The sequence below is a fragment of the Tachypleus tridentatus genome, chromosome 12 (assembly GCF_004210375.1).
Source record: "Tachypleus tridentatus isolate NWPU-2018 chromosome 12, ASM421037v1, whole genome shotgun sequence".
Lineage (NCBI taxonomy): Eukaryota > Metazoa > Arthropoda > Merostomata > Xiphosura > Limulidae > Tachypleus > Tachypleus tridentatus.
In genome coordinates, this window is record NC_134836.1 from 17,565,774 (window position 1) to 17,581,983 (window position 16,210).

The 16,210-nt window shown below is 31.9% G+C and overlaps 1 protein-coding gene across 5 annotated transcripts in view; it reads right to left on the reverse strand.

The window, feature by feature from the left end:
* The window catches only part of LOC143235026 (C2 domain-containing protein 5), a 110,088-nt gene that overhangs the window by 74,227 nt on the left and 19,651 nt on the right, over positions 1-16,210 (reverse strand). For 3 of the 5 annotated variants that reach the window (XM_076472742.1, XM_076472747.1, XM_076472745.1), the window contains exons 9-12: positions 14,960-15,091; positions 11,448-12,163; positions 9,795-9,889; positions 8,253-8,361 (exon numbers count right to left, since the gene is read on the reverse strand). In XM_076472742.1, coding sequence (XP_076328857.1) covers positions 8,253-8,361; positions 9,795-9,889; positions 11,448-12,163; positions 14,960-15,091 — 1,052 coding nt within the window. The remainder of the gene's footprint in view (positions 1-8,252; positions 8,362-9,794; positions 9,890-11,447; positions 12,164-14,959; positions 15,092-16,210) is intronic. The other 2 variants (XM_076472744.1, XM_076472743.1) reach the window with 2 other exon arrangements.

A 16,210-nucleotide genomic window follows, 5' to 3' on the forward strand; every position in this document is an offset into this window, starting at 1 on the left:
TTTTTCATGATTTTTCTAGTGGCAAAATTGGCCATGGGGTAATTGTGTGGTACAGACATGTTGGTCTCCTTAGTCATCCCTGTCTTGTTTTTTTCATTTGTTTCTAATTTTTACATCTTGCATCAAGTTTAAAGTTCACATATTCCAACTGTCTCTGTGATCAAATTCCAATAAGACTTGATAATTTGTCTCTAATTATACACATGCATATACACATCTACTTTTAGTTATTGTAGCTGAATATATTCAAAGCTTATACAGTAGATATTAGCCCTGATGACAATAGCTGTGTCACTGAAACTAATTGGAAATAAGTAATAATAAATATTTTAACTTCACTATGCCAAACAACACAAGTTTTTGGGTATTTTACTCTTAACATAATAGCACAATTTGCCTCAAAAGAAATTAAATAGTGCAGTTGTCACCCTGTTTGAAAGTAATTGTATTATAGGATAGTACTGCTGGCATGAATAAGGTAGAGTAGCCCTGAACAAACTTTTCCGATGGCTACATAGAAAAAATACAACCATTTCTACACACGTATGATTTATTTTTTTTACAGCCAAACAAGAAGATTAATTTTGAAAAACTCAGCATGTTCAAATGGTTTACTTTTAAAAGCAAAAAAGGAAATATTTTAACAGATAATCTTCCACATAAACAATAATGAACCTGTCTTTCACAACTGTTTTGCAGATTCATTTTTGTAAGTAATAACATAATAAAAGAAACAAATCTTCAAGTTTTGTATACATAAAGTCTTAAAGGATAAAAACAAAAACATTATTGAACTGTTACCCTTTTAAATGGGAAAATTCCATCTTTATATTGACCCTGAAGGCAACAACCAACTAGGAAACTGCCTTAAAAGCACCCCAGGATATAAGTTTGGGTCACCAGCCACCAACAACATAATCAGTCACTATCAGATATCATATTTTCCCAAGTAAGATAAGGTCTGTAGAAATAAACCTATAAATAAAATATGGAGCTTGGGAAGCTGGTGAAGTGGAAAAAGTTAATAAGAACCTATTACAAGACTATGATGGACAGCCATTTGTCATCATAGCAACAGATGGTTCCTGCACCACAAATCATAAAAAAAGATTTGGTTAAGTATCCATTGTCTTGCAAAACGGGAAGCTGGTGAAGTGGAAAAAGTTAATAAGAACCTATTACAAGACTATGATAAACAGCCATTTGTCATCATAGCAACAGATGGTTTCTGCATCACAAATCATAAAAAAAAATTTGGTTAGGCATCCATTGTCTTGCAAAACAACATTTTGCATAAGGATAGCAGAGCATTCAACTGTTTCATAAGTATCACCAAATGAAATTGGATATCATAAAACAAATAATGAACCTGTCTTTCACAACTGTTGGTTTGACAAACTCATGATGATTCATGTTTGTGCCAGGCAATGTAAGGATGAAACTAAATTTTGTAAGTAATAGTAAAGCAAAAATAGCAACAATGGAAGGTTTTTAAAGATATTCAGAATAAATGAAAGAAAACCACTCAAAAAAAGACCATCACAAGAGGGTTTTGTGCCTACAGACTCAATTCCTGGGACTTCTTTATGATGAGAAACCCTTGTAATAATAAAAGTGTTAATACCAATACCAGCTGTTCTGAAATACAATCCCTGGGACTGTCAAATAGTTAGTGCTTAACTCAACAAACCAAATTCAAAGTTGGGATAAAATTGACAACAATATCAGATACATATCTTACCAAAAGTATTTATATGCAGCCTTGATACTGAATTATCAATTCATTAGTCAGGGCATACAAAGATTATCAGACCCAAACACAGTAAGGGTGAGATAATAGTGAAGAAGATAAGTATTAACTGAAATACATTTTTAGAACCAGAAAAGGTACTCTTCTGAAATACACTTACCTCATCATACATCACCCAGTCAACTTACACATTGACCAAATGAAAGGGTTGGTGAGGGTAAAATCTATACAGAAAGCGTATGTGTACAAAAACAGGCCCAGAAAATTGAGATATAATGCACTACTTATAGAACAGGTATGCTCATCATCCAGATAAAGTGACATCTAAACATGAGCAGCAAAACCCAACTGGCTACAGGTTCCAACCACACAGACAAGGTTCCACATTTCACTGTTGGAATTACAGGTCTGTGGACACAAAAGTAGATACAAGGTGCAGGGACTAAGGCATGAGGGCATATAATGTAACTGTATAATAAGAATATGACATGAAGGAAATCCAACTTAAAAGTTACAGCCTCTGGAGTTACAAAGAGAAGGTAAGCAACACCCTCACTCCAACTTGAAGAAGCACAAAATAGAGCAAACCAAACTCAGAATTGCAGGCTCAGGCACCCAACCTGAAAGTCACATGCAAGCCACAGGAATTATAAGAAGCATCTGTGAACAGGTGTATTTCTGGTCATGGAGATAGCAGAGAGATACTTACTGTTGTATTGTCCATGTTTAGCCACAAGCTGAGATCTAGTAAACTGGAATCTGAGAGTCTCACTAGACAATTTAAGGCACCTGTGCAAATGTTCCACTGGTACCATAATGACCACTAAAGGGCCCTCCTGTGGGTCCAACCTAAAAGAAATGAATGATTTTAAAGATGCTTGCATCCCCAAAGGAGACAGAACTGTGCATGCAGGTGGAGAAAAAGACAAGTGTATTTGAAGAACCACTCACTCCATGGTCTGAAGGCACAGAGAAGAAGACTGGACCCAGCTTAGTCCATGATTAAAAAAAAAACAGATGAGGTACTGTGTGGGAATAACAACTGACTTCTTTTTTATAAAAAACAAAACAAAAAACAGTTTGCAGCTTCTGGTAACAAAGGTTTAGAGTCCAACTCTGCTAAATGGTGAAAAGAAACCAGTCATCCATGTAATAGTGAGCATGAATGATGAGGGAGTAAAGATGGCATGAAAAAACCCTGACTACCAGGTAAAAAAATCTTAAGAGTAGATTGCAAGTCCAAATGACAGAGCATGAAATGAAAAACCTGGTTGTCAAGCAAGAAACAGAGATAACATCTTGAAGATTTGGCAATTGGATTATGAATGTATGCATCTGCAACATCCAGTGTTGTCATCCATGCTTTGGATGAAAGAGTCACCAAAGGGCAAGAAACAATTACACTGAAAACCAAGAAGACTGGAAGAAGTGGCCAAGATAAAAAAGATCAATGATTGGTCACCAATTGCCTGTTGTTTTCTCTGCTGTTTGTAGCATAGAAAAACCCTCGAGACAGGATATTACAAGAAAGTGTAATTTACAGTTCAGAGTAAGAAAGTTCTTGGAGAGTGAAAAGACAACTGGTATGAGAGGCACAGGAGAAAGAGATGTGAACTGATTGACCTAATGATCTGTGATGAATGTCTCCAATACTGATTCAAGTCTTCTGAGAGAAGCCTTACTGGACCAGACTCCATAAAGTTGTCACTGACCCTAAAATATGCACTTCACCATGAAAAAGTGTCCCTGTTTGTAAGGATGAAATCATTTTTGTGTTCCAATGAGTCATGGCACTGAAGCAAGAGGTCTGAAAACTCCAACAGGAAATGCAGTGAACTGTCCTGTAGAATAACTTTGGAACAGCTGAGAAGCCAGCATAGAAAGTAAAGAATGTATGCAAGCCACATCTACACAAGATTCTAAGGAATCTGGAATTCCTACACAAATTGACTGTCTGACAAATGGAACGTCTCTGAGATCTCTGTAAGCAGATATACAAAGGCAAATTTCCTCCAACAACAAACCAACCAAAATACCAAGAAGAGAGCAGAAGCTAATAACCTGACCAAAGTAGAAGTCAATAGAGGACTAAGATTCTCTGAAATTTGAGCAGGTATCTATGATAGGCTTCAGAAAACAGCTGCAAGGGTGATAAAAAAAAAGTAAGACTGTTGTAAGCAAGAAACAAATTCTGTGAAACTGAGACTGATTAATATGAACAGCAGCATCTTGTCTAGAACCCCAAACAGAATGAAAGGGCCTAACCTCTGGGAGTTCAAATAAGTGTTCTCCAGGTGATGGAAAGCTAGGACATGTTGATCCAATAAATTAGGATGCCAAGGCATGGCAAAGCTTTCCTTTAATTAATCTGCAAATCTTTTTGCATGAATAGCAATATCTGATAAAGATAGAAGGACCAGGTAATCAGAAAAACTAATTTTTTTCCAAATAAAGAGGGTAAAGATTGATAAGCTACAGAAGAAATACTCAAGACATTACAAGAAATGGCATACTAATTGTAAAAATCATGCAGAAGACACAATGTCCACCCAAGGTTCATGATTAGCTGTCAGAACAAAAGAAAGTGCTGGAAAAATATAGTTTAAATGTTCACTAATCCACCCTTGATCTCCTACAAACTCAGCCTCAAAGATAACAGGACAAAAGCATCAGACTTTATGCAAGATTCTACCTCTCTGATCATAAGAACCTGTATGTTCTCTGCAAATGTTACTTCTCAAATAACATTAGACTTCTGAGGTGGTAGAACAAAGGCATCAAGTGAATCCCTGTGTAAGGTATGAATGTGAGTATTCATATTCAAAAAACGTCTCTAAAATATTTTTTTACCATAACATCATGAAAATAAACAAGAAATTCATGACCCAAGAAAAATATCTCAATTCAAAAGAAAATGTTGCAAATGCAGGAATATCACTGAAGAGAAACCCTCAATAAACACTAAAGGCCATCTTAATAAATTTTGCCATCAAGAAAAAGTAAATAAAGAACAGTGGGGAGTTTACATACCAATCAAGTACAGATAGTCATGAAATTAAAGTCACAAGGGGTGATATAGTTAGAATAAAGACTGAAACAAGAAGTACAATTCACACCAATCCTTAGAATGGCAAAGAAAGCCTTTCATTAGGACAAAGCTAAAGTGAAAAATGAGGTACGTGTGTTTTGTAATTTTAAAGAATCAGTAATATGGCAAAAGCTTTGATTTAGAGACAGCTTTGTTTCTATGGTCAAAATTATTAAATAAATAATTTAAATTTCTCCACAATAATATATGGTACATATGAGTTAAAAGATTTTAAAAGTTTTAGTGAACTATAAAAACAAATATGGACCCTGGTATTGGGCAAGAAGTCTTGTTGATACTAGATATGATATATGTAGCATAGCTCACATTATTTTTGTTTTCACTTGTAAGTTTTTAGAATTAATTATCTCAGTAGTGTGTGTCACTTTTAATGAACTGTCCTTTCCATATCAAATTGTGAATTTTTAAAACATGTTTTTGGTAATCCAGGCTTTAGGTTTCAATTTTCTGTTATTGACTGATTGATGATGAACAATCCAAATGTATTTTTTGCATTTTATAATCTATACATCATAATTTGAAATATTTCATCTTAAATATTAACACATTTCTTATTAATATTATTCACTTTACGTAGAACATGACATGAGTGTCCAATTTGAAAATATTTAATGAGCTGATCATATTTCAAAGTAATTTCATTAATATTCCATATGTTAACCAAATTATGATAATGCCCCATCACAATAAACAGCCCTCATGAATCTAGGCACACCATAACAATTCAAATGAAAGCCAAAAGCAATGTCACCATAATCAAGAACGAAAAAGAAGAAACCAACAAACTCCAAATGCTAACTGAAGATGGCCACAAGAAGACCAAGCCTAAACAACAATTAATGCATGCATGTAAAAACATTAATAACTTCACAAAAACATCAAAACAAACTTCAAAACAAAAATAATTAGCTGTAAACCAAAGAAACACTAACCTCTCCATCCTATAGTTAAATGTAAAGGTTTGCCATCTCTTCCCCCTAAACCAAATATTCTGTCAATATAAAATCACCATTAATGCTTTCACAATGGACACTTTTTACTGCACAAAGTTTTTAAGTGACATATGTTTAAAATTTAAACTATTTCTTATTTAAGTTAAACCAATCAGTATAGCATGAAATCGTAGCTAAATCCATATTTTAATAGTATACAAGTTTTAAATTCTTAATTTTATATTTAAAAAAATATCCCAAATTTTCCCAAGTGTAAGAAATGTGATTATTTTTTCCCTAGGCATCCCCCCTTCTGTAATTTATTCACCACTTCTCCAGTAAGTATGAAATTGAAGATAAGTTACTCACTATCATACCATCATTACTCAAACAAAATTTTCAGTCATCAATCTTGTTTGTTTACAGAACCATCAAACAGGAAATCAGACCACTCTTGCCACACCCACCTGTGACATCCACCCTTTCAGTAATTAGTAATAGTTTCCTCTTCTATTTAATATTGTTTTTTATAACCAACAGAAAGGCAAGGTTTTCATTTATCAAACATGCTACATTGTTTTCTGAAAAAAGAATTGTCAACTTCCCTTTCATTACGAGCTTCATTCCCACGTGTAAGATATCAACTAGTGTGAACAAATTTGTCACAGCTCTTGTCGCATAGTTAGAAACTGAGATAAATTGTGATAGTTATGGGACATTGTTTGTTTTTCACGTGTTATTATTCTATGTTCTTTGGTGCATTATTTAGTTAAATAAAATATTACTTATAAAATATAAATATTTATATAAATATATAAAATTATAGTTTAATGCCACTAATAACAATAATGTCGACAAAAAAAACAATTAGGTAAGTATTCCATTTCTTGTTTTTAGGCATATTCTTTATTTATTATTATAAAGGTAAATAAAATACAAAAAACAGGAATCTCATTAGGTAATAATAATAAAAACATTTCATAAGACATTCACAGGAGCAGCTTTATATAATATATATGTAAAAGTCATCACTCACAGCTTTATGTAATGTAATTCAATAGTAACCTAATTTCCATACTACTCAAGTGATTTACAATTTATAATGGTGTGAATAGAAGGTAAACATGGTTCAAAAAGTAATAAAACAATAACATTTAAATATAAATAAATGTATGTTGTTATGAGTTTAAAGCTCTATACGGACAAACAAATATAGTTTCATCTTACAATTTAAAGTCATTCTGAAAATGAAAAGAATGTAGATTTACTTCCACTTACTTTTGGTGATTACAAGGTTGGTCAATTTAACCAACCTTGTACAGAGTTAGCAAAGAGAAAATAACAGATAAAATATAAGAGTAGTTTTACTGAAAACAAACATCTGTAATGTATTTAGGATGTTTCAAAAATTATGCAAATGAAATTTGAGATTTCTGAGATGAAAAGTATTTTTAATCTTAACATGGAAAATAATTTTGGACTTAGACTAGTTAAATAAAAAAATTCTTGATGTTCATGGACAAATATTTTCTTAGTTTATTAAAAATAATCAAAAAATTATATTTTTTTGTATGTGAAAAATTTAATGTTTACTGAAAATCTGCCAAATTTTGTGAAGATATTCATAATATATTAAAACTTAGTAATATCAAAATTATAATGACTTTAAATGATTACAAAGTGGTGTCACGTGATCAATCACATTGACCAAGCCCATACTGAGAAATTTAAAAATCTTAAAACTTAATACAAAATTGTTAACATTTTTCATATAAAAGCCTTGTAACATTTACTGATAACATACTAAGATAGTTAAAATATGTTTACTAATTTAAAATTTATAGTATAAAAATTACAACAAACACAAAATGGTTACAAGGTTGGTGTCTAGGACCAGGCTTGTGCTAAAAAATGCAACAGAACAAGAATTTTGATCATTCAATGAGAAGTGGATCAAAAACGTGACTGGTCAGCTACAGAAAAAATTACCTTTATGGATTCATTTTTGTCACTTTCAAGAAAAATTGATTCATCTCTAGGTAGAGCAATTCAATTTCATGTTTAAAAGTGTCAAGACCTGTTGACAAAATTCAGTTCTTGTCTGACTATACTAATTTTTATGCAATGATTGTTTTCACTTTTAATTCTTTTCCAATTTAAAACTGTATTAATTAGTAATTCCATTAAATATAATTTAATTTACTTCTTTTCCTCAAAGCAGCTTACCAATTATTCCCTCATTTGATTTTACTTTAAACTTCAACAAATAAGGTGTTTATTTTACTTCTACACCATGTTTTGTCCCTTTCAATCCACCTAGGACAACTCATTGCGCTTTTCCTTCCACAAATCTTCAAATTTTTAATTTTTTTTTTAGATCAGTTATCCGTGCTTGTCTTACACATGAATTACCACAGGTGATCATATTGGCTACTAACAATGGCAATAAAAGTAAACCTACCTGGATTGTTAATCTGCACTAAGAGCTTTACAGAACGAGCAGACACAACCCCTCCAATATGCTGAACAAATCCTGGTGGTATCTGTTTTATTGTTATGAAAGGGTATTCCTATGAAATAAATAAAAAATAAAGCTCTATATCCTTGTTTTAAAAACAACAGTTTTAGGTACTTACAGTAAGATTATGTTTAATGGTATCACTTGTTTTCATGGTTGGTAGTTTATACGATCACCTAAATTTTATTATCAATTAAAGTATGTGTGTTGTGTTTGTGAGCAATTCTTCTTTTATAAGTTTGACCTTTTCCTGAACAACATAGTGGGTTATAGAACTGCTTCAAATGTATGCACACATTTTAAATTTTTATAACAAATATGTTTTGAAACATTAATTTAGATATATGTTGTACAGATGAAAGTGCATAATGGTTAACTCCAAATGTAACAGTGATATGAACACAGGTAGTGTAAATCAGTTTGCATAACCAACAAATCTCAAATAGTATGTAGGTACCTTATTTTCTTCTCAGTAGAAGTAAAGATTTTTTGGCTTACTTTAAGAGGCTTATATTTTCTGTTAGTCATATGGCACCAAGTATATTACATGAAATAGGAATAGTTTTTGAAGTAAGATGTGGGACAGTTGCACTTATAACAAGAGTTGAGCACGTATTGCACAGCAGGTATGCAAACACCTTTTGTCTTGTCTTCAAGAACTCAGATTGAGAGTCATGAGCCTGGTATACTTCCAATAATGTGAACAACATATAACAAACCTGAAAAGTACCCATCCCCAATGATGGGAAAAGTTTAAGTTGAAAGAATTTATCAATTTAAATTATTTCATAGACTTTATGCACTCTTGATTTCACTCATAGCCAAGGCTCCAAGCTATTCATACCACCCAAGAAGAAAAGTAAATTTGAGTATTTCAGTCCTGCTAAGAGCCACTCAACAGTAACATACAATAAGTCTATAATTTTATTTTTTAAGTTATGTCACATTTAAAAATCTGAAAGATAGTGTGGTTAATTCATAAAATTTAAGTGCAGAATATTCTCTTTGTAATATAAATATTATTCATGTCTGTTCTCCCATCATTTCAAAGACAGCTCAAAAAGTGGCTGCTGTAAACAAAAGACAGACAAATGTGGAACAAACACCACGGTTCACAACATATACAAGACAATTACACCATTTGAAATAAAATCATCCACTATGATGCATAAACTGGTATTGTACAAGTAAATCAATAGCAACTTGCCAAATGTTATAATTATACCCATATTGTAATTAAAACAATGAAGTCATTCTTTAATCTCTGTTAATAAATATATACAACATAAATATTTTAAATATTTTTGTTACTTTCTTATTTTTATATTTTCTAATCCAATAATTGTCTAATGTGAACAAATAATGAGCATTAAAAAGAGGCTGTTAAAATAGTTCCATCATAAAACTACTGATGATATATTTTGTATATAATATTACAATTCATGAAGCATCCTATTTCTAGTCGTTACTCCAACAAAAACTTACCAGCATGTCAAGGCTATCTTGGCCGATCGCAGGACGATGAACAGCTGTCCGAGTTCCACCACTTCCACTTCCACTACTGTCACCGAGACTGTTAGCTGAAGTTAAACCAACAGATATGGATTATTTTATTTATCAAAAAAGAATTAATTAAATGTGACATAAACAGAACAACAATCCAAGCTACTTTAATACCAAAAGGTTAATCTCTACTAAAATATAAACCTGTTAAAATTTTGTTGATTGACAAATGATTAAAATTAAACTTCACCAATATATTTAAGGAATAATTTAATTTGAAAAGGTTAGTATAATATTTAAAATAGATGTGGCATAATATCAACTGTATTTCAAACTAGCTTGTTTTTGTTTGTGTTATTATATTATTATGCATTGTTATATTTTTTCTGCTTGTTCTACTGGTTCACTTCAAACATTTCTGAAAAGCCTGTATATGATGTTGACTATAATGTCTTGAAATTTCTCAAATGTGGAATAAAAAAAATTTATGTTCATTTTTTTCCTTGTTCTTATTTTGTCCAGAATTCTTGAAAATGAGAACCAAAACCTCTTGTTAATGGCATTATAGACTAAGATCGGGGTTTCAACACCTTTTTTCAGAGCTTTAATTTGTCAAAGTTGCATAAACCTCTTTCCTAATTTGGATAACTGATGGTAATTTACAGATTGTAAGATTGTATCTTGTTAACACCTTTATAATAGTATCTTAGGGCAAGTAATTTCTAAAAATAAAATTAAAAAATGCAAGTTTTTTTTCTTTAGTAGGATAATATTGTCATAGTTGGCAAAATTCTGTTTTATTTTTAAACCAAATTTCAACATTATATTGATATGTACTTATATACCAGAGACACAACATTACTGTTAAATATGACAAAAGAATCCATTAACATAACCATCCCACAATAAAACTTTAGTCTTAGGTACTGAGAGATCTTTAATTATCTATTTAATTATCTTTATGTGTCAAAAAGAAAAACACTTGATAATGGGCAGTTAATAAATATCAGGCCTACTACTTAAGGTATCACTGACTCTTAAAACTGCACAAATTTACATGGTGAGGAAACACTGCCAAACACTTCTTGTATATAACCTTTAAGTTGAGCATATGATGTCACATCCTCTAAAACAATACTTTCAGGGATAAAGAAATACATAATATAACCTTCTGCCTGAAATGACCTAAGAAGGTCAAAATGCTGTTCTCTTCTTTATTACTAAAATTGTTAATACCCATACCAGCCCTCCTGAGATACATTTTTACTTCAAGTGGGTTTCTTGACATCACGGATCACACTTGATCCCCATTAAAATTCATTTTAATAAAATTCTATATAACTGCAACAAAAAGAAAATTTTGATAATGTACAATTACTGAAAGATAGTTTACACATACAGACAGTAAGATAACTTAGTACCAGCTTGATGACAAGGGCATTTCCAAGCATTCACAAAAAAATATAGGAAATACTCTAGGAAAGTGAAAAGCACCTGTTACTAAAAATTAAGTTTCATTTAACTCACTTCCACCTGGAAGACTTTACTTCTAACACACAATTACTACATATCATATCTTTTCTTCTGCTATGAAATGCCTCAAAAAGAAAGAAGTCAAATTGAATAATAATTTACCTTTAGGAGTTGTACTTAGATCAGATTCTGAAGAACGACGCTGTCCACAGGTCAAGTTGACTTTGGCAGGAGATTGAGATAGTTTCATTACTGTCACAGTTGTTGGAGAGCTTGGGCCAGGAGCAAGTGCATTTACAGTGTCTTCAGGTACAGGAGACCTAGGATACAGAGGTTCAGATTGGTTGCGCTTCAGTTGAAATGGAGTAGGACGTAAAATCTTGGATCCTGGTTGAGAAAGTACTCTCTTGACTCGTGAACTGCGAGTGGCAAGAGGGTTGGGTATGGACTTCATATTGTCTTTTTGTTGTGGTATACATGAATCTACTTCATCAAGTGCCTCACCACCAACAGAAAACTTAACTCTAGGTTCAGTGGGAGCTTTTTCACAAGTGGTTTGTGGTGACCTTTTCTGGCAGGTGTTATGAGATAGTTCAAGACAAGACTCCTCAAAATATCTGACAGGCTCTCTCTTGGAGATACCATCAAACAACAGAGGAGAGGGAGATCTCGAGTGGGACGTTGTCTGAACAGCAAGAAACTGCGAAGAGTTGCAGCGTCGCACAATACCCTTTGAAATAACACCAGTGGTGATAGAAGAGGAAGAAGACACACTGCGTAGGGATGGGATGGGAGATAGCTTTCGCAAACTGGACACACGGAAAAGTAGGCCAGCAAAAGGTTTAATTGGTTTGGGTGGAGTAGGAGGAGATGGTAGACTGACCCACATAAGGAAAGAGGAACAGAAAAGAGAAAAAAGAACAGAAGAGATAAAGAACAAATGAAACATAGAAGAAAATCACTTTATAGAATGAATTTGCTTCTTGAAAATAGAGCAGAATCAAATGAAAAGGATTTCACAAGTAAACAAGTAATTTTTGTCAAAAAAATCAATTAAAGTCATGCCTAATTATATATTGATATTAAAAACTTCACGTAGAAATTTATAACAATATCTTGCTATAATCATGTAAAAGTGTACCACTGTGGTGCTAAAATTTCCAAATTTTTATAATCACAATTTACTATTCTAAAATTACAAGATCATAACTTCCAACAGAGAATGTAAAAAAAAAAAATTGAACATTTACTTCAGAAAGTTTATTTTCCAATTATTCACCAGAATGAGTAAACGTTAAACCACTCCATACAAGGTTTACATGAAACCAAAATATTACATTTATTTTGACACAGATCAAGCTAATTTAATTGAATAATAAATTTTTATATGGATATAAAAAAATCACACCTACAGCTAAACAGTCATATACAGCAGACTGGATACACAGAAACATGCCATTAGAAGTATTAAAATTATGTGGGAAGGACTACAAACATGTCAAAACTGTTTCCATGGTGGCATGCTTATACCAGAAAAATGTTTCAGATGAACATTTCAGAAGATATCTGTTATAAATATACAAGTACACTTACTTGAGTTAAAAACATTAAAATTCATGTCCTAAATGTGTCAAACAATCAAAGGTAATTTTATTGCATATAGCTTCAGTGTTCACTCTTCAATGAATACAGTGTAATAGAAGTTCATGACAGTACATTCATTTCAGAGGCACTGTACTACAAAGAGAGGCAATGTAAAATGTCTGTAAGGTCAAAGTTAGGAATGATTCCTCAGTTTCAGACTTTTTCTTACACAACCATTATTTAATTTTTATTATTATTATTTTCTTCACCTAATAATAAATGGGAACTGTTGTTAAGTTTGCCACAAACATTGAATCCTTCAGGCATATTTTATTTTAATATCAAAAAGAATACTTTGATGTGTGCACAATATTTCTTTGTTCTGAATAATAAAACTGATATAAAATTATATAGTGATTCTAAGTACTTTTCTACTATCATACAGATTCATTTTATATTTCACTTTACAAAACTGTTAATTTTTTACAAGGTTTGAAAGGTGTCTTTGTTTATCCTAATATTTTATCCATACTTCAAAAAATAAATTTAGTGTTAAATAACAAATACCCAAGAAACTATTCATTTGTGTCCTATTTGCTTATGTCAAATTTTTGGAGCTTTAAACTTTGGAACATTTCTCTAAAATTACCAAAGTATAAGTTATCAAAACAAAAGATCCAGATCTTAATTCAACCAATCTCAGCATTATTTAAAACAAAGCAGTGGAGCAGCTAAATCCAGGAGATTTGTTTTCAAAACCCCATACTTTGCTCATGTGTTCATTTCCATCACTAACTGCATAAACATTTTGCAATGGATATTTATTTCTCTGCACTTAATGACAGAATTTCACTTACAAAATTTTTCAAATAAAACTGTAACAATACTTTTGTATTTAAATTGGTATAAGGATGAAATCAAAGGCAATTGGGTAAATATTTTTGTTATTTTCATTAAAAATAATTCTCATGTTCTTATATGGTATCTTGGGGTACGTTTTGTGCAGGTTAACACAATGACAAATATAAAGCAAATGCCTGATGTGCTGTGTGTATTTAACTGAAAAATGTGAATGCATTAGGGATCTCTGAAAATGTGGCAAGGTTATTTAATGTTTTTAACATATATAAATCACCAGCAACAAAAACACAGAACAGTAAGCATGCACAGACAACAGTGAAGAAAAGCTCAAAGTGGTTACTCGACACATATTGCAAATCCATTAAAGCAGATAAAGGTAATAACAACAGGGATAAACCATAGAAACACTTCAAAGATTTCAGAAATATACAACTTCTGAACTATGAACTATCTGGGAATCCCATAAAATTAGAAACACACCTTTTTGTAAAAGAATCTTTTTCAATTCAGACACACAAGCTGTTGAACTTAATTCTGAAGAGAAACCCACCTACTTTTTCAATGTCAGAGATAACGTCTAACAAAACAATTAGAAATACATTAAGAATAAACTTCAACAATACCAATTATTTCTTCATCACATAATATCCTATTCTTAAGTGTGCATGTGTTGACTAGTAAATGTCAGTAAGAATGAAAAATCCAAAAACATCTTTATTAATAAGAATGTTAGACACAAACAATAAAAAAGGTATTTCAATCAACACAAATAATTAGTGACATCACTAATACTGTATATGTTTAAAAATATTTTAATACACCCATCACTAACCACTAGTTCCCAGATAAATTCTAAAAGGTTACAATATCAGTAAAACTTATATTTCAAATTATTTGAATGTATCATGTACTAAATAAAAACTGTAACAAATGCTGATATATTAAACTTTTTCAATAAGTGTAGTTTTAATGGATACTTTATCATTATCACTTGCACAACAGCAAATGTGAAATGGCAGATGTTGAGCAAATCTTCTATATGAAGATACTGCCAAACTGGCATAGAAAAACCTTCTAAACTATATAGTGAACAAATAAACTGTATTAGAAATACAATTATTCTTAAAATAAGTAAATCATTTTGAAATAACTACTATACAATTATGTTGTAACAAAACATTTGTATTAGGACATGAATAATGAAAAAGGAAAAAAACTACAGTACATACTCTCTTGTTCCTTCTCTAGGAGGAGACACTGTAGCTGGATTACCCTCAGATAACTTTACAAGATTCATTGCTGTTCCTATTCCACGAACAACAATTCCAGACTCTCCTTCTAAATCAAAGCACTGTTGATATCTGCACATGGACATTTATAAATGAAATAAACAAGTAAAAGTAGTAAGCATATTCAAAATGTCACATCAAATTAATGGTGAACATCAATACTGTGAAGAGATCTCACTCATAAAAAAAAAAGAAAATTTAATTCTGATAGGTTACTTTCATGAAATATTCTGACTACCTCTTACATTTGGACAATAATGACAGAGATCAAACCCTTCATTACCATTAAACAGTTGTTTATGTACAGAAGAGAATTTGACTACACACACAATAAAACATTTGCATATTCTTGAAAGAACTTCAAAACAATAACATTACAATAAATTCTTATGTCTCTGCTACAACTTGCATTCTGACAGAATTGTCTTACATCTTAATGAATATATTCACTTATTAAGGAACCATCTAGTATGTTTACTATTATAATTTAATTCTTTAAAGCAATCTTTATTGTTGTTGTAGCCATTATTCTAAGATTGTGGTTTTCAAACATACAAAGAGATCTGTACAGAATATTGCCACTGCTTTTCCATAATCTACAACCTCTCCAAATGCCAAGTAAGGCTAATCAGTGAACCACAAATTAAAAACTTCTGTTCCAGATGATGGTAAACTGTATAGTCTCCAGTGTCAAATTATATATACTGATTTATATAGTAACTGTCACATACAAACTAAAGCTGTACTTGAAAATACAGAAAGTTTACACAGTATACGAGATATGCTACATGGCCAAAAGTATATGAACACCCTTTCTAATTAGTGGGTTTGCCTATTTCAGCCACACCCATTGTTAACAAGAGCATAAAATCAAGCATACAGCCATGCACTCTCCAAAGACAAACATTGGCAGTAAAATGGGTTGTACTGAGACCTCAGTGACTTTCAACGTGGCACTTTCATAGGATGCCACCTTTCCAACAACTCAGTTTGTCAAGTTCCTGCCCTGCTAGAGATACCCTGGTCAACTGTAAGTGCTGTTATTGTAAAATGGAGACATCTAGGAGCAACAACAATTCAGCCTCAAAGCAGTAGACCACATAAGCTCAGAGTATGAGACAGCTGAGTGCTGAAGCACATAAAAACATCTGTCCACAGCTGCAAAACTCACTACTGAGTTCCAAACTGCCT